The sequence below is a fragment of the Podarcis vaucheri genome (genome assembly GCF_965113315.1).
Source record: "Podarcis vaucheri genome assembly, chromosome: 4".
Lineage (NCBI taxonomy): Eukaryota > Metazoa > Chordata > Lepidosauria > Squamata > Lacertidae > Podarcis > Podarcis vaucheri.
This window is the reverse complement of record NC_138762.1, coordinates 40974636-41000419: the sequence shown is the minus strand read 5'-3', so window position 1 is coordinate 41000419 and position 25784 is coordinate 40974636. Positions and strand designations below refer to the sequence as shown.

General features: G+C 40.8%; 1 protein-coding gene across 5 annotated transcripts in view; it reads right to left on the bottom strand.

The window, feature by feature from the left end:
• Positions 1-25784, bottom strand: part of EPHA3 (EPH receptor A3) — a 217515-nt gene that overhangs the window by 126718 nt on the left and 65013 nt on the right. For all 5 annotated transcript variants that reach the window (XM_082219719.1, XM_082219720.1, XM_082219721.1 and 2 more), the window contains one exon: positions 15396-16056. In XM_082219719.1, coding sequence (XP_082075845.1) covers positions 15396-16056 — 661 coding nt within the window. The remainder of the gene's footprint in view (positions 1-15395; positions 16057-25784) is intronic.

Here is a 25784-nt window from a genome sequence, read left to right as displayed (position 1 = left end):
AAAATGACTGCTCTGGAGAAAACACAATTGAGTCCTAGTTTAAATCAGGGTCAAGGTAAACACAAACATTATTTGCAGGAAACGAGAAGATTTTTCTGTGCTTCATAAAACAGATTTAAAAAAATAAGAATAATATTGATTTCCCATCTTTCTGCCCTATGTGCCCCTTAATAGCTACATGTTTTATATTTAAATTGGACTTTCCTCTATTACTTCAGACTAAAGGGCTAGTTTTATTATCCTGAAATAGAACTTGTTCCAATTTTCAATTAATTTCGTTCTCAAATTATAAATGGAATATAGTGTGATACTACGCTTCCAGGATAAGCAGATGAAACATTATTGTACTGAAGACTGATCAGTAAATCTTTATTTTAAAAAGCCAAGAAGCAGGAATTATCCTATGCAAATGGATTTTCCCTCAGTGTTAGTTGCATACAGCTGCTATCCTATTTCGAAAGGTTAATACATTAGAACCTCCATTACCTGGATCATTATCCATACAAAATTCACTGTATCTTCCATGAAGGCCCACAACACTTGAACACTATCTAAAACAAAGTTCTTATTTAGTAACTTATTTTGTAAATGTTTGTGGCTGTTGGGAAACCATTCATTAAATCTGCTACAAGTGTTTGCCATTACAATATTTTTTAAAAAAGCAGCTCAGTCTTTAATCAGAATGGTTGATTATTCTAGTGTAGCCTTTGAAAAGCAATTTTTGGAAATGAAATTATGCATCTCCCCCCCCCCCCCATTTTGGAGAATGTGAATGGAAGTCAGGCCATAAGGAAAACACTATACCTTAGTTCATAGTCCTTGCCTGCTGACAGACTTTAACCTGCAGTCATTTATCTTGTTCATGCTGTGGCCCTCCAACTCCGCCCCCCCCCCAGCACTGAACATCAATCCTAAGTAAAATTCCTTGCCAGAAACAGCTATCAGGAAAGAAAAACTTCGGCTTCTCACTGCCTCCCACCATGTCCTTTCCTCGTGTCATACCACGCAGCATCATGGTGACTGAGAAAAAATAGCAGCTTGTACAAGGTCCAAAGGTCCATAACAGCAGGGGAAGGTGAAGTAAGAAGTCATGTCAACAGCAACAAAGCACAGAAAAAATGCTTTGATCTCGTGAAGAGACACACTGACCGCAGCAGAACATCCTCCCCATTTAAAACAGAAACAAAGACAAAACAAAAATAGGATTTCAGCTGAATGAAACAAGACCTCATCCAATGAACGGAATTGGAGTGAGTGCAGCATTTCAGCAATTTTGCCATCTTTTCCTTTACCCCTTTTAAAACACCCCCCCCCCAATTTTAAAGAAGTCCAGATCCTGTTGTTTCCTCCCCCCCTCCCGCTCACAGTGCACAGCTTAGCTGGTACAGAATTCTTTATGCCAACATGCCTATAGCCGTAGACATTATGCAGAAGAAGTCTATCATTTTGCGTGTGAATTGCAATGTCATTATAAGTCTTAATAAAGTACTAGATTACGCAGGATTGTACTTCAGCAGCATAGTGGTAAAAGAAGCACCATTGCCTAGGTGGGTTTGAAGCTGCCTCAAGTGTAAATGTCAGCAACTATACCTCCAGACCACATGAACCTGCTTGACTTCTTTAGATGCCCTGCTCTGTGCCCCCTTCCCTTTAGCTATAAGATAAGTAAGTACTGAGGACACTGGCACCTAAGTCCTGATCAACGTCCCAACACAGCAGGTACCCAACACAGACATTGACACTTGGGATAGCTTCAAATCCACATAGGCAATGTGAGGCCACAGAGGGGAGTAGGGAGATGTTTTGTGTGACAGAGTCTGCTCTCTGACCCTTTTACCAGAATGCTGCCTTCATGTATGGTGACAGATGCTGTCCCTTTGCCATTGCTGAAAGAGAGTCAGATTGGCTGGCTTCTGTACATGGCTGGCCAAAGACATTTTGCTGCCTGAGATGAAGCAGACGATTGCTCCCCACCCATTGCATCTTACTTCAGCACTTGGGTCGGGCCACACCACATCTTAAGCTGAGCCTGCTGAGGATTCTGCCCTCCAGTACCATAATGACACTCCCTGTCTACACACCAGCACCTGCCACCTGAGGCGGCTGCCTCACTCTGCCTAATGCTAACACAGCTGTGGTGCAGCTATTGTTGTTTACTCGTTTAGTCGTGTCCGACTCTTCGTGACCCCATGGACCAGAGCACGCCAGGCACTCCTGTCTTCCACTGCCTCCCGCAGTTTGGTCAGACTCATGCTGGTAGCTTCGAGAACACTATCCAACCATCTCGTCCTCTGTCGTCCCCTTCTCCTTGTGCCCTCCATCTTTCCCATCATCAGGGTCTTTTCCAGGGAGTCTTCTCTTCTCGTGAGGTGGCCAAAGTATTGGAGTCTCAGCTTCACGATCTGTCCTTCCAGTGAGCACTCAGGGCTGATTTCCTTCAGAATGGATAGGTTTGATCTTCTTGCAATCCATGGGACTCTCAAGAGTCTCCTCCAGCACCATAATTCAAAAGCATCAATTCTTTGGCAATCAGCCTTCTTTATGGTCCAGCTCTCACTTCCATACATCACTACTGGGAAAACCATAGCTTTAACTATATGGACCTTTAACTTTACGGCCTCCCAAAATACATTTATTAGGTTCCTTCTTTACTATCTTTTAGATGCCAAGAGATGCCCATCATACACACCCACACTTCTAATCACAATTAATTTCCATCACTTTTAATCTGTTTCTTATATTACATGTCACTTTTTACCACTATTTTTTAGTCATCATTTTCACTTAGCTTGTTCTTGATAGAGGTTTAAGATTGTGTTTAATGATAAGGTTGTGCGGGCTTGCCTTGCAGAGCAGTAGTAACAGCAGCAAAAGTCTGGATTAAAAGTTATTTTTTAAAAAAATCTTGTTGCAGTTGTGTCCTGTCTTTCTTACAGGGCATTCAAAAGAGTAGCACAGGGGTCAGCAACCTAAGGCCCATGGGCCACAAGCGGCCCATGGGGGTCGTTTGACTGGCCCATGGACCCCGCTGCCCATTCAAGGACCCCTGCTGCCTGCTTGGTTGGCTCCCATGCGCCGCAGTAAACTGGTGCGGAGCAGAGCGGGAACTGCCTTCCGCAACCCTGGCCGGCTTTCCATTGGCTGCAGGAAGCTCCTGCAGCCAATGGGATGCTGTGCACGCCTTCTCCGTGCCGGAACGAGTGCCAGAAATAGTGTTTGCACACACACACTCCAGCTCACCACAACATCTTTGGGACCATGAACCGGCCCAAGACACAAACTTTGCCTACCCCTGGAGTAGCACTTTCCTCAGTTATTTTCCCAGGCTACCCACTACTCAAACCCACATCCCTCACTGGCCCTTCTTCACATCCTATCTGAGTTCATTTTCCTCACTGGAATGTTTCCTTAAACTGAGATAAGGAGGTGCTTCTAGAAAGTCTGACTTTTGTGGGACTAGAATGCACAAAGGTGAGAACCATACCCACTGTTTTGCACAGTTTTGCCTCTGGCCTCACTCATCACTGGCATGCGGCTCCCTGAGGATTCCCAACAAGGGAATGTGGCTCTCAGGCTCCCTATTCCAACTTAGTTCATGCTTGAAGGCTAAAACCCTCTGCAGGGATGGCACCCTGACTTGGGTTCTTCCATTCTAGAGAGCCTCCATGACGATCTACATTACAGTATGTCCGTTGCCAGAGTAAGCCTTTCCATTTACCCGGGAGTGTTAAAGGGGGTTCATTTGACTGTGGTCTGTTCCTTGGTTTTAGCTTTTAGCAAGTGAGGTACCGTATGTTTATTCAATCTGTTTCTAAGAAACTATTTGCTGGACAGCCGAAACATAACCCTGACATTAATGTGAGACACCGTGAAGGTCGTTGCTTAGTGAGCTGCTTCTCATTTTATAGATATAGATGCATAAAATAGCATTTATTGTACCTTGTTATTATTGTATACCACCCTGAGAATCTTCCAGATGAAGAGCACCAGAGAGATTTTAAAAACACATAAATGAATATGCACCTTTGGGAGTAAGTCCCATTAACCTCAATTGGAATTACTTCAGCTGTTCTGAATATCTCAGCAACAAACTTAGGGCTGCACATTAATCAGTACATACTAATGTATGTAATGTTTACCTATAGTGTTTATGTATTTATTTAACAGGATTTCTATACCACTTATTCAACTATAACATCCAAGCACTTAATAGTCATTCAGTTTGTCTCTAAAGTAAAGAAGAAAGCCATATGAAATAGTATGAAAGAGGAAACATCCTGGGTTCTTTTCTAAACCCTTTTAAAGTCCCTTATTTCACTTGACTCAGTTGAAAAACCAGCTTTAAATCATTCAAGGGGAAGCAGCTCACTAAGCAACGGCCTTCACGGTGTCTCACATCAATGTCAGGGTTATGTTTCGGCTGTCTGGCAAATAGTTTCTTACAAACAGATTGAGTAAACATACCTCACTTGCTAAGATGCCAGGAGTGGGGGAAAGCCCTCTCATCCATGAATCTTTAAAATGAACCTCTGGACGGTAGCTAAATTAAAAGCAAACACCACAGAATCGCTATCTTCTATTGTCAATCATCTTTCTCTTTTCCAAAACAAAATAAAAAAATTAATAAATATGAACGCTGCACAGTTTGTGTCACATCACAATCTCTTGTCTATACAGCATTTTTCTGCATGTGGGAATTGCTTTAAAACACACACACGCACACACCCCACACTACACAAGGCTTTTGACCTTGACAGCAACTGTAAATTCCCCCAAGTCCTATGCAAGCTTGGCTGCAGTCATCTAATCTTTACTAAATCCTGTGTCAGCTAAACCCAACTTTTGATTGTTTCATCTACCTATATATAAAACAGGAATGACTGTAACCTACATCCGCCTGTTATTCTGAGGCCAGTACTAAAAACAATAATGAAAACTTTCAGCTACCAACCTAAGAGAAAGCAAAGTGTAGGATTTACATCTAAACAAATAACCCACACATCATGTCAAACTCAAGAGGGATTACTCCTTCCCCAGAAATGATCTATAATGAACTGAAGAAAATGTTTAAAATAACTTTTGTTAAAAAAACAGAAGCTTTTTTACTAGGATTGATAGGAACTGAACTCCCCAAAGAACAAAATAAAATATTTATGTATGCTACAACAGCTGCCCGAATATTGTTAGCCCAAAGATGGAAGAAAGAAAAGATACTGATGAAAGAAGAATGGCAAATCAAGCTAATGGATTATGCAGAAATGGCAAAATTAACAGCAAAGCTCAGAGACTATGACAACGAGAAGTTTAAAAAAGAGTGGGAATCGTTTATTGTTTATGTACAAAAATACAGTAAACATGTTGATACATTGGCAGGGTTTTAAGTAAATGCTTGCAACCAGCAGAGAATTAGATAAAATTAAGGGAAATAATAATTGAAAAAGTTTAAGAATGGATATGCAGAAGAACTTAGTTAATATAAGGAACCAGAAGAGGGTATGGAGGGAAGTCGAGAGATTTAAAGAATCTCAAAGAGAAGGTTTGTGAAAAGGTATTTGTATAAATTCAGATCTGGTTGAAATGTGAGTTAATTACTGTTTTTATTTGTGAAAATGTAACTGTGAAAAACTAATAAAAAATTATTTACAAAAAAATAGGGATTACTTCTTGTCTTTTATGAATGGTTTATAGAATTCAAGACATAGATATGTATCTGAGTGACAGGGCCAGGGTAAAGCTCATTCCTCACCTGGAATGAGTTCTGAGGTAATCTATAACAGAGAGACAAAAGAGTTTCTAGTATTGCCTGTCAGAGAGAATTCAGATGCTGAGCACAGGTAGAAAGTCCCACTAAAGGCACTATAATGTACTCTCTCAACCTCTGAACTGGGAAAGCTAACATAAAGGAGGAATGAAAGCTGACCCTGATACATATACTTTGCCCCTCCTGCACTCCAACCTCCATTTCCCCCCCCTGGTGCTGCCAGTGTAAGGGCAACAGCCTATGATGTTAAGAAATCTGCGTGTGCAATGGGATTTTCAGTTTCTCTCCCTGCCCCCTCAGTCCCATTGTGTTCTCCTGAAATTTTCATCCTTTAGCTCCCAACCCTCTGGAACAGATTTTTTGGGGGGAGACACAATGGCCTGCAGGAGGTAGGAGAGTGAAATGAAGTCCCATTGGACAAGCAGACTCCCTCTTGCATTATATCAGATCTCAGCCTAATACTCTTCTATTTGCAATAAATAGAATCAGGAAGAATAAGAAATGGGAGGCAGAATGGATTTGCCATAATAGGCAATATAGTCACAGTTTGCTTCTTTATCAAGTGACAGACAAAACACATGTAAAGAAAGTATGCATGATTTTAATTTGGGGTATACAATATGGAGCTGATTTCAGCTTGGAGGATTCCCCCCCCCCTCCTGCTTTAACTTCATTAAATCTTTACTGTCAAGAGTTTGTAACAATTTCTTAAATAAGATGGCAGGTTTCCTGACAGATGGGTAACTGATGTGCTATGCAGTAATCCCTAATTATAAAAGAATTTGGACGGCTGACATGCCTAGCATTAAGGAGGCAACCGAAGCAGTGTCACACTGACCCTTCAGAAATGATTATTGTCCAGACATACAATATATCTGATTACAAGGAATTGGTGAATGTTGTTGGCAAGAATCATTACAACAATTCCCTATGTGAATGGACATCCATTTTTATGTCCTATTTTTAATGTGGCAACATATGAGCCAACCTCCCCCATGCTGATAAACTTCAAACTTCATCTCAGGTAGGTATATAAATCCTAATTATATAACTAAAATAAAAATATCAGCCAAAGGTTCTGCTTAGATGCATTTAATGATCTCCAAGGCTACAATTCTCTCCAGTAAGGCTAACTTAAGTCTCATTGATTTCAGTCAGTCTATGACAGGACATCTGGTTCCAATCCAAAAATCAGTGTACTTTGCTTCTGAGCTAAGATGGATAAAACCTCTTATAAAAAAGGGCTACTTTCTCTGATACGAGCTGATGGAGATTATTACTATTATGCATAATGCCTTTGAAAATCCCCATGGGAGATATAAAAGATGGCTTGATCAAACTATTTTATGAATGTATACACTAAAAACAACATAATAAATAAACTAAAGAATGAAAGAAACTGGTAGAACAATTCAACTCCAGATTAAAACATTTAAGAATGAAAAGCCTGGAAAAACAAAACAAAAGTTATAAAAGAGAGTGCCTAATTGGAAAGATTTGTATTTTATTTTGAATTGGAGATTATGATAATATATCATATTTTCTAGAAACTTTAATTTATGTTTCCAGCTAAGCTGTGTTTATTTTAAGTGTATTATCTTAATTTTTTACTCCCAAAGTCGTCAGCCGCCCCCCCCCCCACCAAGGGTTCCAAATATGTGAAATGACAGGCTCACCTACTAAGGTACAAATAATGCAATACCTAGGGAAGGTGTGAACTCCTCTATGCCTTACCCATTTTGGAATTTATTTTGAGAGAACCAGAGGGTTATCTACCTTCCTGTGCCCTTAACAAACAATCAAAGCACTTTAGACATCCCACCAGGATTAGTAACACAAAAATCTGAAAAACAAAGCGACAATTAAAGGATGAATCTCCACATCCACATCACTGATGGGATTTGCCTCTCTTGGTCATGCTCAGCTTCACCATATGGCTTTCCCTTCCTTTGTGGAAAGCAAAACTTCCTGTCAAAGAGCAGCTGCTCTAAGTAATCACACCAGACTTTAAGCTTACAGTAGTCAACCACCGAACCCATAGATGTTTGTCAATAAGATACTTTGCTCTGTTGTTTTTTAAAGGATCTGTAATATATATATTTTTTGCTTGAGAGAAGTTTTCTTCATTCTGCTGCAGACCAACTGTTTTGCAATCAGGTGGTGCTTATCAGTGTTTAATGGCAGAACTATAGATAAATTCTTGGACATCTCCTAATCCTTCCATACTATTAAAAAATTGGATATTTGATCAGTTATTATGTGACCAGATTATTTTGTTAAAGCAATCAAAAGAAGAGTATGACTTAATGGAAGGGAACATGTAATCACTATGGTTCTAAGCCTGATTTCTCATGAAGTAAGTCAACTGTATGAATTTCCCTGAATCATATATGGACATTTTGTTTTGCTATAATAACCACTTCATTAGTGGTTATTTAGAGGTCTGGTAACATATCTGAGCAACAATGTTACTTCAAGAGAGAAACAGAAGTTAGGTACCTTGCATACTTGTGCTGATCATTCGAGACAACTCAATCTGTGTGAGCATTTTAATCAATTATCAAAATGTACAGTGCTCACAACAATTGCTCTCTATCAAAATCTTGTAACAGCTGTCAGTGTTGTAATGCAAACCCTTGTTAGTTCTTACGCATTCCCCTCTGGAACTAATGAGGGACCATCTGAAAACTCTAAACATAGGCACAATTGAGGAAGAACCTATTCAGAAGGGGAAGGGAACCTTAATGTAGCTGTGAATTTAATCTCATGTCTTCATCTTCAGTCTCTCTTTTTTTTATAGCCAGTGTGGTCAAGGTATTTTCAAAAATTAAAAGAGCTTAATTTTCTGCAATCCTATACTCATTTGCCTGAGAGCAAATCTCATGGTATTCAATTGTGCTTATGTTTGAGTAGATATGCAGAGCATTGTGCTGTTAAAAGACAAAATCTTTTTTAAGAAAAAGAGGCAAAGATAATAATAATAATAATAATAATAATAATAATAATAATAATAATAATAATAAATTTTTATTTATATCCCGCCCTCCCCAGCCATAGCCGGGCTCAGGGTGGCTAACAACAATAAAACAGTACAAAAGTACAGCACAAACAACACTCTAAAACCATTCATTATAAAATTAATTAATTCAAGCCACTGGCAACCATTGGGCCAGAGCTCCGCGAAGGTTGCCGAGGGAGTGAGTCAGGCTGTGCCCTGGCCAAAGGCCTGGTGGAACAGCTCTGTCTTGCAGGCCCTGCGGAAAGATGTCAAATCCCGCAGGGCCCTGGTCTCTTGTGACAGAGTGTTCCACCAGATTGGAGCCACAGCCAAAAAAGCCCTGGCTCTAGTTGAGGCCGGCCTAACTTCTCTGTGGCCTGGGACCTTCAAGATGTTTTAATTTGAAGACCGTAAGTTTCTCTGTGGGGCATACCAGGAGAGGCGGTCCCGTAGGTACGAGGGTCCTAGGCCGTATAGGGCTTTAAAGGTTAAAACCAGCACCTTAAACCTGATCCTGTACTCCACCGGGAGCTAGTGCAGCTGGTACAGCACCGGGTGAATGTGATCTCGCAGCGAAGACCTCGTAAGGAGTCTTGCCGCGGCATTCTGCACCCGCTGGAGTTTCTGGGTCAGTCTCAAGGGCAGCCCCACGTAGAGCGAGTTACAATAATCCAGTCTGGAGGTGACCGTCGCGTGGATCACAGTGGCTGGGTCAGGGCGAGAGAGGTAAGGAGCCAACTGCTTAGCTTGGCGGAGATGGAAAAATGCCGCCTTTGTTATAGCTGCAATCTGCGCCTCCATGGAAAGGGAGGTGTCGAAGATTACACCCAAACTTTTAACGGACGGTGCTGGCACTAATTGCGCCCCCGCAAGAGATGGGAGTTGCCCCCCCAATCCCATATCGCCCCGTCCCAGCCACAGGACCTCTGTCTTTGAAGGATTTAGCTTCAACCGGCTCCCCACATAACCATCCAGCCACAGCTTCCAAACATCTGGTCAGTGTGTCTGGGGCCGAGTGAGGATGGCCATCCATCAACAGATAGAGTTGGGTGTCATCGGCATACTGATGGCAACCCAGCCCAAAACTCCGAACAAGCTGGGCGAGGGGGCGCATAAAGATGTTGAAAAGCATCGGGGAGAGTATCGCACCCTGAGGTACTCCACACACCAAGGAGTGGCGCGATGACAATTCCCCCCCAAGCGCCACCCTCTGTCCCCGACCAGAGAGAAACAAGAGCAGCCATTGAAGGACTGTGCCCTGGATCCCCACGTCGGCAAGGCGGTGGTCCAGAAGTTCATGATCGATCATGTCGAAAGCTGCTGACAGATCTAAAAGAATCAGCAGCCCCGACCCGCCTCGATCCAGCTGTCTACGAAGATCATCTGTTAGGGCAACCAGAGCTGTCTTGGTCCCATGACCAGCGCGGAAGCTGGACTGGAATGGATCCAGAGCCGATGTTTCATCCAGAAACCCACCAAGCTGTTCAGCAACCGCTCTCTCAATCACCTTACCCAGGAACGGAAGATTCGAAACCGGGCGGTAATTGGATAGATCTAAAGGATCTAATGATGTTTTCTTTAGGAGCGGGCGCACCACTGCCTCCTTCAGTTCCCCTGGGAATGTCCCCATGCCAAGGGACAAATTGATGATATCCCCCAGGAGGGCCCGCACCTCGTCTGGACATGCTCTAATCAGCCAAGACAGGCACGAGTCAAGAAGACAGGTGGTGGGCTTTCCAGCTCGGAGGAGTCTGTCCACATCGGCTGGGGATGTCCGGTCGAAGTAGTCCAATACTGGACCCGAGGACAGTCGATATGCCAGCAAGTCCTCTAAAGTCTATTTATTATGCAAATGGGTCAAATGTTCTTGAATAGAATTCTGCACAAAATAGCCACTATGACAATATGTTCAGTTCTAAAATGTTTAATTCCAAATAGGATGGGAATGAGCAAGTAGAAGCTGAGATAACCCACTTTTGTTGCCTCTTCCAAGAAAAAATTAGCATGTCTTTATCCATTTATCTACTGGATAAACTATGACAAAACTTACTGGTCATGCACCAGGTTTTTGGATAATGCATTCCAGTATTTCACAGCAAGAGCAAACCACATATCCTAGCCAATCATCAATCTAGGTTGTGTAAATGTATCTTCTGAGAAAAAGAATATAACAGTTCATAATCACGGCTCATTCATGTATATTAGGGAGATATCAGCATGATAAAAACTGAAGTTATTAAAATTAGAAATGAGTAAAAACAGAAACATCAGCTTTTTATTTCTAATTGGTTTAGGGTTGCTTCTTTATATATAACCAAATGCTAATAGAAACCATATATAGAATTATTTAAAATCCAAGTCAAGATTCCTTTAAAATAATATTTAAAAACTATGACTGAAAAATCGTTACCAAATAATGATCTGATTTAACTCCATTCCTAAAAATACTTTTGTATAGATTATGAACCACTATGATTCTAACGAAATCAACAGGTTAAAAAAAAAGATCAAAATAACTGGGCATAATATTCTCTGTTTTATTTCTAAAATACTTTAATATTGTTAAGCCCTTCAGGGATGAGGCAGATATGAATTATAACCCACATGAACTGCCTCAGAGCCTGCAAACATCATCATGGGAGGTTTGGAAACTGGCAGCACAACAGCAGATCTTCTCAATGGTGGCTCCTTGCTTGTGGAATGTTCTCTCCAGGGGAAAATGCCTGACATCATATTTATCTATGTTTTAGGCACCAGGCAAACATGGCCCCTGCCAATATGGCCAATGGCCAAGGATGATGAGAGTTGTAGTCCAGCAACATCTGAACAACCACATGACCCCTACCTCTGGTATACAACTGTGCAGATTGTTTTAACCAAATACTAGTAGTCTTCATAGTGTTCAGGAAAAACATTATTTGAAGTAAGAAAACATTAAAAGAGTTAATGAAGGGGGGAAATGTGCCTTGCTTGGAAACATGATGGTCTTCATCTTGAACCCAAGTCTGGTACTCTGTCTGTCTGTCTGTCTGTCTGTCTGTCTTGCTACATAACAGTATCTTGGTTTATTCAACTTCATAGACAAATGCTACTTATTAATTCTGACCTTTGAAAACAATCTGATAAACAGACTTTAGAGAAAAGAATAAATGGCCAAACAAACTGATATGCTTTATAGCGTACTAAACATAGCAGGAGTTGAATGAATTAATATTATCTTCCATGATTTATAATTTTATAATACGTTTGCGAAAATGTTAAGTGCATTCAAGTTGTGTTAAGCAGGGAACACATGCCACCAGAGAATAACCTATAAACCTTGGAAGATTTTTACAAAAGGGTGAGATGAATCCTGCACAACTAGCTATAAAGAGACATGATCAGTCTGCACATTAGAAAATATTTTGAAACATAAATATATGAAGTAGTAAAATGACTTCCATTAGCTTGAGATGGAGGTGGCTTTGAGGCATTTAACAATAGTTTGGACAAAATTTCCCCAAAACATATCTTTATTTCCATTTTCCCCTCTACTCAGAATAAAATTGCTATAATACAGATTGATGGGGAGGGAGAGAGAGAATACCACACAGTTTAAAAGGTAAAACACTAGTGACATCAATACAGGATCAAATGTTCCTGAAAAAAACCTCAAATTAAGAGCTATATAGGTTAATATATCATGCTTGTGGTTATGCCACTCTTTCAAAAAGAATGTGAACTTTCATTAATTGCCCTCATCTTGGACTAATCACAACGCCTAATTTTCGAAAAGGGTTGGGAAAGCTCATGTCATGCTGTTGATATGATTATCACCACCTTTTTTTCTTTCAAATTTTATGATAATTTTCCTATCACTTGCGCTAATGTTAATTGGTTTATATTGGAGAATTTGTGGTGCAATCACTATAAAGATAGGTTTTGGAAAATTCAGGATCTGATAAATGCTGCTGTGGTACAAAGAAACGATATTCACAAAAACCAGCTAGAGTTCCCTTCCTTCTCAGAGAAGTGAGATGTGAAGATGCAAATAAATAAATACACCTGTTTCAGAGGTTTCTTCTGCCAACAATTCTCATTGACTACCTGGGCTAGGTAGTATTAATTTCACATGATTCTCCCTCCATCATTAATTGCACTGATTGAATGCCTGTTTCTTGCCTGCTCTGTCTAGAAAAGTACTATTTTAATCATCTTAACATGGGGTGGGGGACAGCATGGGAAGAACACTGCTGAGCCACAACTAGTCCATTAAGAAGTATGCGAAAAACTTAACTTGGTTCTAAGCCTTCCGATTCCTGCTGCGTTACTGACGTCAACAGCAGGAGGGGATTGGGTTACCAACTGCTTTTAAAGTGCCACTTAAATCACACCCTGGTGAAAATATTTGACAAATTTGGGCCTTGATAAAAGCTGTCAGGACAGCAGGACGTAGTATGTTAAACCAGAGCAGGCCAGAACGCCCTGTCACTTTTGTTAATGGCCTGCTCATACAAAGCTCTCTTGATGAACAAATGGAATGGAAATCAAGAAAGCAGGCCAGCTCCACTGGATGCCAGGACTTGATTGCAGGATCAGAGTCTGCTTCTTATATTTTGCATTCATGGGCACAAGTAATCTCTTGCTGACTGAAGTCAGCAGGCTTTTCTCATATACGCAGTGTCTGAAAACAGGCTTCATCCAGTGGTATAAACATTTAGCGATACATGGGCTTGTCCCCAAGTGCTATGCTGACACTTTTAACAGATTAAAGCTTGAGCAATAAATTTAGCCTTGCCTGGTTGGATCTACACTACCCCCTAAAATGGAATTAATCTATTATTCTTTTCATAGAGCTGAAGAAGATGTGAACTTAAAACCTCTGAAAAACAAATAATTTCTTATTTCCGGGGGGGGGGGGGGAGAGTTATATGCCTTTACCTAACTCATGATAGTGGGAACAGAAAACCTTAAAAACACAAGTAAAATTCAATAACTACATTCTTAAATCACGTTCCTATATTGCAATCCTTTCAGTATATATCTGTGAATAAGCAAAAATAGCATACATTTATTTACATTCTTATTTGAAAGGGTAAACCTGAATCACCTTCTGTCCTCCTAGTTCCTTCTCACACTCACCATCTTAGAACACTAGCTTCTTTAAAAGAGTTTGGACTAATAGCCAGGTGAACCTTGCTCTGTCTTGTGAGGAGAGGACAGCACCAATCTAACCAGAGAAACAAACTAGGCAACTGCTTGGTGTGGCAAAGTTCCACATGTGACTGACTCAGCAATTGCTGTGATTCAGGGGGTCAGACTTCTCCTCTTCAGGGGCAGAAGCCAGGAATTTAAAGCAGGATAGATAATTTCCTTCAGGGACAACCCCTGAGGCATATAGCCAACTAGAAGTACTTGTAGTGCCAGTTTTCTGGCCTAAGAACATTGTTTTGTCCTCCTTTGATTCAGAGGACACCAGCTCAAAAGCCTTGCTCCATCAGAGGCTATGACTAATAAAGCTGGCTGGGCCTCTTTAAATGAAAAGACTCTTCCATGTGAATCAACTGCTGCTGAATCAACATCTGAGTTCTGCTCTCATGAAGTCTCCAGCCTGATACCTGCATGGAACTGTCCAAGGTATCTTTGCCTCTGCTGAGGTCAGTACTCACAACATAGCAACAATGAACATGCCTGGAGGAGAGAGCGCCTCTGTCTGCACTTTGAAAGAGACATACACTGAGTTCATTGAGCAACTTATCAGCAGACAAAATCAAGAACCTTGATCTCCATTGGCTGTCGGAGTATCTACAAAGAGCAGGAGTAAAAGACATGGCAATAGATTAAAAGGGGCAAGGGCCATAGCCTGGCACCAGATCATACATGAACGTCATAGGTTCAATCTATGGAACCTCCAGGCAGAACGAAGAAATAATCCTGCCTAAAACTTTGGAATATGTGAAATTCAAATGAAATTGATTGCAGGTATATCACATTCGGGATCACACTGCTCTGTTCCGAAAGAAAGGGGCTGCAGACTTGTCCTTCCATGTATAGTCCACAGGTAGGCATAACTCAAGGTTATCTGCCTCTCTTATAAGGATCCAGTGATTTGGTGGTTCAGGAAGCAGCTGTTTTTTTTAAAGTGCACAAGAGCATTGTATCATGCAGATTGAAAAGGAGAACACCCAACATCCTTTTCATATCTAGAATGCACTTAACAAAATGAAGGCAACTGCAGGTTATAATACCATAGCTGGGATCCTATGAGGCCCAGCTATGGGTCTCATGGTGTCTCCAATTTCTGCAATTTCCCTCCACCAGCAGCCACTTGAGCTGGTTTGTAAACCATTCCAAAAGAGACCTTTTTGGCAGTGCAAGAGGCTGTAGTAGATAGTGGTGGTGGAAGCCCTATTATACAAAGCTTTGTGTGCAAGCCAATGAGATTACATGTCAAGTATTCAGCGTAGCCAATAGAACTAAAAATAGCAAGTACAAATGCAGGAAATGAAAAAGTCAATGCATTTTGTATACTGAATAAAAAAGCCATGCTAAAAGATTACTTTCCTCTTTAACCTTACTTACTTGCTGGAACACTTTAGAAAGGAAAGGAAAGCAATTCACCAACAGCAAAAATGTAGAAACTATCAAACAGATTACCTTGGCAGGCGTATCCCCTTTCTTCATAGCCAGCGTTACACAAGCACTTTCCAATGGGAACTAGCCATTCTCCTTCTGTACTGCAGTACATCTTGGGTGGGTCTTCCTCTTTGGAATGATTAATACAAGAACCTCTCACTTCCACCAGTGACTGGGAATCCATAGGGACTGTATCTGGAAACATGGCCAGGTTCTTTACAGTGAAAGGGCACTTCTTGAAGTACACTCGCACCGACACTAAGGCAACGCACGCACCCACATCTTGAAAAGCCAAGTAAAACCCTTTCCTGCTAACAGGTCCCACTTCACGGACCTCTGTGTTGAGTTTAAGAATCCGATCCCCAAGATCCATCTGAGTGAAGCTCTCATCGGCAGCAATGGTATCAATCTTTGTAAACTGATGTTCTCTAAACTTGACGGAATGGTCATCATCAGACTCCATATAATACAGGTTAAAAGTTTCCTTGCAAGTGCCCAGAACTAGTGGGATGCTGTTACAGTCCCTCAGGGTAAATTTGAGTTCCACATAGATCTTCTGAGCTGAGTTACGTGGTATCCAGTTTGTCCTCAACCAATTGTTCTGACTGTGGTCCATAACGTTGCAAACCTGATATGTCCTGATTGGCGTATAGTTCTCATCAACACCACTTATTTCTTCCCACTGAAAACATAAATAAAAGGATAGTTACTGGAGAAAAATAGTTGTAACAGGAAGCTCACAGATAATTTACCAAGCAATGATCTGATATCCCCTTTTCAATTAAAAGTTAGAGAAAAGTCTTAGTCAAGGTATATTTTTAGAAAAAGCAGATGACACAACTCTCTTCAAAATGTCTCACAATACTGTGGAATGTGGGTAGGAGCTTGCAGGTTTGCAATGCACACACACACACAAAATGACTGTACCAAAATTTGGGCACTTAAGCATACCCAGAAGAAGGCAGGGAACCATTGATGAGAAGGCTCATCAATGGTTCCTCTTCATCCTGGAGAAGAGTGACTAGTGGGGTGCCACAGGGTTCTGTCTTGGGCCCGGTCTTATTCAACATCTTTATCAACGACTTGGATGATGGACTCAAGGGCATCCTGATCAAATTTGCAGATGACACCAAACTGGGAGGGGTGGCTAACACCCCAGAGGACAGGATCACACTTCAAAATGACCTTGACAGATTAGAGAACTGGGCCAAAACAAACAAGATGAATTTTAACAGGGAGAAATGTAAAGTATTGCACTTGGGCAAAAAAAATGAGAGGCACAAATACAAGATGGGTGACACCTGGCTTGAGAGCAGTACATGTGAAAAGGATCTAGGAGTCTTGGTTGACCACAAACTTGACATGAGCCAACAGTGTGACGCGGCAGCTAAAAAAGCCAATGCAATTCTGGGCTGCATCAATAGGAGTATAGCATCTAGATCAAGGGAAGTAATAGTGCCACTGTATTCTGCTCTGGTCAGACCACACCTGGAGTACTGTGTCCAGTTCTGGGCACCACAATTCAAGAAGGACACTGACAAACTGGAACGTGTCCAGAGGAGGGCAACCAAAATGGTCAAAGGCCTGGAAACGATGCCTTATGAGGAACGGCTAAGGGAGCTGGGCATGTTTAGCCTGGAGAAGAGGAGGTTAAGGGGTGATATGATAGCCATGTTCAAATATATAAAAGGATGTCACATAGAGGAGGGAGAAAGGTTGTTTTCTGCTGCTCCAGAGAAGCGGACACGGAGCAATGGATCCAAACTACAAGAAAGAAGATTCCACCTAAACATTCGGAAGAACTTCCTGACAGTAAGAGCTGTTCGACAGTGGAATTTGCTGCCAAGGAGTGTGGTGGAGTCTCCTACTTTGGAGGTCTTTAAGCAGAGGCTTGACAACCATATGTCAGGAGTGCTCTGATGGTGTTTCCTGCTTGGCAGGGGGTTGGACTCGATGGCCCTTGTGGTCTCTTCCAACTCTATGATTCTATGATTCTATGATTCTATGATTCTATGAATAATTGTCCATGACAGGCTGGGTAATGTTTGTGTAGAGGAGATGTCTATTACACTGTTTTCTACCAACATTCTGAAGTTAATACAGTCTCAAGAGCACAGCACTACTTTTTTCTGAACATTTTGAAACATTTGGGGGAATTGGGTGCAGACGAATCTTAGCAACCTTGCTCTGGAGACCCAACAATCAAGCACACCACAGCTGCAATATATATATTATATTATATTATATTATATTATATTATATTATATTATATTATATTATATTATATTATTAATATTTTAATTTATAACACAGCAAAGTTTTAAAGAAGATAACATGCCACCATAAAACAATTTGGAAGCAACAGACGCAGCTGTACAATTAGATTTCCCATTACCTACTTAAAAGAAAATACTGAAAAGAAAAAGTTAATGATAATGGGTATGAGGATTGTAATGGTAAAACAACAAGTGAAGTTATTTTCAGCTGGAGAATAGCCTGCAGATGAAGTGCTAAGCACTCCCCAACTTGAAATTAGCATCTTCCTTCTGCTGCATTTCAATAAAAGGAAGACGCCTGAAGACTGTTCATGTGTTGCTGGTACATGATCCTGGTGGCCCTTCAATGTTTTGTGTAAGTGAATACACTTCTAAGGCCATAGCCCAACACTGCATTAAGCAAACTTAAAACCTCTGAGATTTATGGATGTAAATGCACTTAATTCGTTGTTGGACTTTTGGCTTTCTAATTTAGAGCAGCACAAGCATTTGTGCCATCTGCTTCTTTCTGTAAAAATATATCCATATGCATTGCCTGCGTGACAATAGGTAATTCAGGACACTTGGCTCTGGACTAATTGCACCTGTTTTAGATATAGAAAGCCTATTTTGTGACATACTTTGCATATGTGTTTTATTTGAAAAGCTAATCATTTACTTCTCTAACTGCAGAGAACAAATTATTACATTAAATGAATGGGAATGCACTTTTGTCCCTACTTACTAACATGCAAGCGGGAGCAAAAACCATGCAATTCATTCATGAGTGAAATCCTTGGGATTAATGGAGAACTGTGATTTGGAGTCAAGATTAGGCATGTCTAAATTCTGAGGCCACTGGTTGAAAGATGCAGTGTGAAATTAATGTTTACTGGGCTCCTCATGTTGATGGTAGATTTATGGAGGCACTAACCTGGTGGAAGTTTAAATTCCTTCTGCTTTTCGTGAAGGTACATAATTCTTGATAACTGCCATGTTTATGTTTTCAGGAGTTCAATTTAAAGGGTAATTTGGCCCAGCTGTATCTCACCTATCTTTGTAGATCTGGAATCCTTTTGGGTGACGTAGTTGTATAGCAAAGCTATAGATTGGCATTTCGTATATTATTAGATATGGACAAGATACCCAACCCTGTCTCAGCCAAAGATACATCAGCATAACTTTCTCAGCCCAGCTCAGCTGATGGGGGTGGAATGGGAATAGGACAAGAGAGTAGGGACTTTGGCTGGATCCTAGGCCTATTCAATTACTTGGCAACCCAGCACAGAACAGTATTTTTAAAGGCTTGCTATGCCTATTACACAGAGGGATGTGGGTGGTGCTGTGGTCTAAACCACAGAGCCTAGGGCTTGCCAATCAGAAGGTCGGTAGTTTGAATAAATAGGAACTGCTCAGGCAGGAAGGTAAATGGCGTTTCCATGCACTGCTCTGGTTCACCTGAAGCAGCTTAGTCATGCTGGCCACATGACCTGGAAGCTGTCTGTGGACAAACGCTGGCTCCCTCGGCCAGTAAAGTGAGATGAGCGCCACAACCCCAGAGCCATCCGTGACTGGACTTAATGGTCAGGGGTCCCTTTACCTTTTATGCCTGTCACAAAGCACAGCAGCAATAGCCCCAGCTGAATGAAGTTTGGATCTGGTGTAACTTTGCACTCACTTAATTTACACCAGCTTGCTTTAATGCCATCTCCTTGTGCTTTATGCCAGCATGCTCCCCAACAGCAGTATTGCTAATTTCCCCCAAATCACCCTTTTAGTGAATTCACATATAAGATGCACGTACATGCAAATGGATCCACTTCCAGTTCTGATTACAAGCTGGAGCCCAGCAACATATTGAGGGCACAGATTCCACCCTCCTATTCTAAAGCAGCCATTCATTCATTCATTCCTAAACAGCCTTTTTTCCCTCTGAGTAATTTTTGGTGTTTTTAATGATTCTGCAGTTTGTCAGTATATCTTTATATCAACACATCTGTGCATCATTTGTCTGCATCTTGAAGACAATCTGTTTTCAGAGAGCAATTATGTATTAACAGAAATCAAAACAGCCATCTAAATTTAGCTTTCTAATAATAACTAAGTTTGATTTAGAATTATTTTATCATTACATCATTAAAAATGTGAGTGGCATGCAGTGAAATACAATATACACCTTTGAGTGCATTTCTTAGACCTTCAACATGTTCAACATTTTTCATTTTGCCACGCTGACACCAGGGGGTGAATACTGAGGTCTAAATTGCATGACAAACCAAGTATCGCCAGTATATACCTTCTGCACAAAGGGTTGCATTGAGCTGTTATCACTGCATTAATTTGTAATGAAGACCAAATTGCCTGTAAAATTATAGAAGAATGAGATTTCAGGCCATTTGCACAGATAGCAAAACACCCAAACTAGCAGTTAACACTGAAGCATTGCTCAACACAACATCAGGTTCCAATCTTATCTGTAATAGATAGATATTATTTGCACTCGTTTCCTGATGGTGCAACACAAATAATTTTGCAATCCCTAAAAGAGCTTTTAAGCATTTTAAAAACTGTTAATGACCCTGCTGTTCTTAATGCTGAAATTGAATTATAGCCTTGTGTAGTCCGATCTTATTATGTGGAGACATTCATTCATTATTGATAGGGATTTTTTATGAGACTTCATGCCCTAGCAGCACTTTCAATCATGTTCCCTCCTGGTACACAATGGAGACTGTTTGATCAATTGGGCTCATGCACTTGAGAGACCAGAGTGTTTAACTGCCCCACCATCACAGCAATCATGTATGACCTCTCGACTTGAGACACGACAGGAACCATTTAAGAATCAGCAAATGTTGCTTGTATATTATTATATGCAAGCCATTCAAAACTACAGAATTCCTGCCAGGAATTCTTGGATCTGTTCATAAGAAAATAAGAAGAGTCCACTAGAACAAACCAAAGACCCATCTAGCCCAGCATCCTATTCTCATATTGGCCAACCAGATGCCTATAGGAAACTAGGGAGCAGAATATGACAAAAAAGCACTGGTTTTCAGCAACTGGTATTCAGGAGCATTGCTGCTTCCAACTGTGAAGATAGAGCATAGTCATCATGGTTAGTCGTCTATGTCATCAATAGCCTTTTCCTCCATTAATCTGTCCAGTCCTTTTCACAGACTTGTAGAGTTGTAGTGTTGGAAGTGATCCTGAGGAACATCTAGTCCAACTCCCTGCAATTCAGGAATAAGCAAGCGGCCCACACAGGGATCAAACCCAGCACCAAGCTCTAGACAAAGAATATCTCCCCATCAAAATACACATTTTCATCAGCCCATTAGGCAGGCCAATGGTAAAAGAAGACTGGAGTTGCGGTCCAACAATATTTGGAGGCCAATCTCTGTTGTAGGTAGATCAACAGAAATGTTTAACGTTAGCAGCTATCACAACTATTTAAAATACTCTCGGGATTTTGATAGGAGGAAGGCACAACTCCCATTGAGACTTAATAAAAACAGTTGGTTTGGAGATGTCTTTTTCCACACTGAAAGATTTAACTGTTTTCACAATTCGAAACATATAATCCTTTGTACAGGATTGTACATTTGCCATGAGTTGACAGCATGAGTACCTCCAATTATTTCCATACTCATGTCAGACTTATGTTCGGATAGCAGTTGGGGACAAAATATAGACTGAACTAAACTGAACCTGACACGTTCACAAAAAACATACTGCGAACATGTGGCTCGGGGGGGGGGGAGGAATCAGAATAAAAATGACAATTGGATGGGAAGATATTGATATAATATGAAGATTGCTACATGTACTAACAAGTTCCAGATATGCTGTTGGAAACAGACATATCATCCAAATAGGCAATGTGAAGAAGAAAAATTGCATGGCATTCTTGTTGTCAGTGTAATTACTTTACATCACCTTATAAACTCACAATGGCTGAGGAACTCTCATGTTACAGATGCCCTGCATGAGAACAGTATGCATCTTCTGGGTGAATACAAGGGGATTGTTCATATCACTTTGTGGTTGCCAAGCAATTGCCCTAACAAATGGTAAACAAAAAGGACAGAACCCTTTAATGCTGTGACTCCCAAATGTTGTGTCAGGACCCACCAGCGGGGTGCAAAAACCTTGTGGATGAGCTGCCAGGCAGCCTGCAATGAATACCAGAGACAATGCAGCCCTAGGATCTAATGAATGCATGATGTCAGGGTCAGAGGTGAAGACAACAGGTGGGCACCTCAAACCAAGATCAAGAACAGATGGACTGGTTTCGTTTGGCTTAGTGGAGAAATGGAGGTCTTTGTGGCTTTCGCAAGAGGCACAAACCTAAGAGATTCTAACCCACATGGCCTTTTTTCTGCTAGAAAAAAATACCTCCCTGATTCAAAACACCATGTGCAGTGTTTTTGTTTGTGTATTGAGACTTTTCAGAAGCCTTTTGGAGACGCAGCCTTCTGAGCAGACCATCAAAGTGACACCCAGCTATTTGTAAAGTCCTGCACAGAAGGATTCCCCCCCCCCACACACACACATATGGAACAGGAGGGTACGGGGCTGGCTAGATCCTGACCAAGTATTTCCTCATGCCTCCGTTTTCTGAAGTAGGTTACAATCCATCTTTTGGAATGGTGAAATATTAAAAAAAGGGGGGATGACTACAATTTCAGTTTTAATACATCCTACACTTAAGAAAAATTCAAATCTTTTTAAGGAAACACATTGATCAATGGGGAACAAAAGTGAGAAACACATGCAAGTATGAAAGGACTGAAGGACATCATCAAAAAATACTTGAAATTCAGGGTCATTGTAAACTTAACATGGGGGGGGGGAGCTTAGATTTTTACATTCTTACTGCCTGAAACAAAGAGTGTGGTTTCATCAAACAGGTGCACAATATATCATTTCTTTAGCTTACCCTGCTTTTCAATCTGAATATACACAATGGAACTCTCAAATGAATACATATTATCCTATTGTCATTTTAAATACCATCAAATGTACAGTGAGATTCCTTAATGCTACACTAAAATAAAACTGTTAAAAAGCACCAGCTGGCTATATCAGTAATGGCTTGCCTCCAAGTCTCAAATGTCTTATTTATATACAATGGAATTCTGACGGCTGTTTAATATTTAGAGCTAATAAATATAATCAGCACTCCTATGACTAAAAACCGCAAACACAAATATGCTTGAAAATCCATCCTAACTACAAATTTCACAATGACTGAAGGGGTGTGTGTGTGTGTGTGTGTGTACACACAGTTGATAAACATGAGTAAGACATACAAATCTATGCATTTGATATTTTCAGTTGCAAAACTAAGCCTTCTATATATCTACAATGCAAAGAATGAAGTGGATTCATTTATTGTACTGCCAATAAGAAACAAAGAAGGTTATCCATCAGTTTTAGCAAACTATCAAGAAGTGCTTCCAGTTACAAAACCAAGCACTTGCTCATTAAAACAACACCCCCACTGACTCCCAAAGCAGCCTGAAAACTTCCATTACTGTCTGCATGACATGGCTCACAAGACATTACCAAATGACTTCCACACTCATTTGAACATAAACATTTTCATATTCTCAACTGAATTGGGATAGGAAAAGGAGGACGATATGCTCTGGTCTAATGTACGCTTTACAGCAGGGGTGGCTAACCTATGGTCCTCCATTAGTTGTTGGCAGTGCTATTTTTCTAGAAAAAGAGGTGCCAGAACTCACAATGAACACCTCCCTTTTTCTCTAGTAATAGCAATGGTGCCTACCAGAGAGGTGTCAGAACTCAATTCTGTCAAGTTCTGGCTGAAATAAAACCCTGGTTGTTGGACACCAATTCCCATTAGCCCTAGCTAATCAGTGACCAAGAATGTTTGGAATTGTGTGGTTCAACAAAATCTGGAGGACCAAAGGACCCTATCTTCAAGATTAAGCCATTATTGGTTTGTTTGTTTGTTTGTTTATAAATGTTGTCATCCATCTGCCTTGGGAGACATTGGAAAGATGTGCCTATGGAGGTGAGGTTAGGCTGTTGCAAAGTTACAACGCCAGCTGTGGCTGCAGAGACCATGTCGGAGAGACATGTTTTGTTGCAGCTGGGGCAGCTGAAAGCTCCCAGTTGTGTCCATCTGTTTATAAAGGAGCAGCCTCAAAAGGGACAGTAGCAGTTAGGGGGAAATTGCTGGCTATATTTCAAATCACAAATTGTTTGGGATGACTAATTAGAAAATCTATATTAAGTAAGGACAGAGAGAGAAGGGAAAGTTCTTATTACTAAGTGGTGAGAAAAAAATGAGGTTGAAAATAGGTTGAAAATGGGCAGACATTGGAACTTTTGGGAATAAAAATTAGTGGAAAACGAGAGGTTTTCAAAAGCTTTTGAGATAGAGGACAGACATCTGAAGACAGCCCTGTTTAGGGAAGCTTTTAATGTTTGATGCATTACTGTATTTTAATATTTTGCTGGAAGCCGCCCAGAGTGGCTGGGGAAGCCCAGCCAGATGGGCGTGGTATAAATAATAAATTATTATTATTATTATTATTATTATTATTATTATTATTATTATTATTATTATTATTACTCAAAAAGACAAAAAAAACCTATCAATGAAGCAAGTGCTTCTGATAGCACTTCCCTGTTCAGCTGCACATTTTGAAGCAAAGCAACAGAATCCTGATCAATGCTCTTGTTGCTGCTCCATGATCACAAAACTTAATGTACAGTGAGTTCAAAGTACAAGCTAGTGGGGTGTTTGTTTTGGTATCTGTATTTTCAAGTTATCTATATACTGGATTTCACAGGATAAAAAAAAAAATTCTAATCAACTCTCACTAAGAAACTGATTACAGATTGCATCAAGGTCAAAAACAAATTAGCTAAGCACCAGAGATTCCCCCCCCCCCACACACACACACACTACAGCTCTAAACAAAAAATGTAGCCCTGCTGGGAGCATGTTTCTACAAGTGTGTTTAACTTCTTTCCCCTGTGTTTGAGCCTGCAGAAGGTGGGGGGAATCACACAACGATTTCATTGTTTGCCTTTTTGATGAATCGTGCCTCCGTGGCAAAACTACAGACATCATGAGACGATAATGAAAGTCTCTATTTGCACACCGATCAGACCTCTTGTAGGTAACCATACAATCTTCCCTCGTGCCCTGCTTATGACCTCAGCGGCAGACCAAGAATCCTCCTCCAAGGATAGGAGGTGGTTTAACCTTCAGACTAGTTCAGTCCCTTGGGATCACCCCAGCCAAAGGTTAGCCTCTGAGTTACTACATGTCAAATTATTTGTGTTTCTGATAAAGACGACTCAATCTCAGGGGCTTGAGACAAGACCACCAAACTCATTTGACTTGAATTAAAGTCTCAGATGTCAGAAGCTAGCCCCAAATACTGTAAGATAAGGAATGCTTTTTTAATGCATAGTGGCTATTGCATATATTTTCCCTTTCTTTCTCTGCCTGTCTGAAATGGCAGCATAAATCACTTGCTCTCCTTATACAATACCTATAGCTTGAGGACACATGCCAAGAATCTGCATTTCAAATTGTCAAAAATTCTTATTGCATTTGTTTGTTGATAAAAAACCCCCTGAGCTACAGTCTGTCACTGTTCATACAGTAAGAACCCTTTCTCAAAAAGCTTGTATAAGATCCCAAATCTTTCTCTATAGCACCTAACTTGGATTGTATCACAATCCCTTGAGAAGGACACTAAGCACAAGAGAAGGGGGAAATGCCACAGGGTATGTTGTTATTATTTGGGGCAGGATACAACTCCCAGAACAAGTTTATGGGGTGCTTGGTGGGGGGAGAGAGGAGAGGGAAGTCTAGTTATGCAAGCAGACCTTGCTTCCTGCATGCTTACCCAACTTAGCACTATGTTGAATTTCATCCTTGATTTTTATCAACATGTTTATTTGTAAACAGGTCACCTGGAAGATTCCCAGAGCATTCAGGACTTCCTCCAATTCCCCCAGCCAGGCCAAAGCATCTAAATGGGTCCCCCAGCCTTACAGGGGTATCACTTGCAGCCAGTCCAAACCATCAGATCCCTCTTAATCCACCGGTGACCAGACTAAGGATAGGACCCAACAAAATTCTCCTCCAATCTTAGTGTGT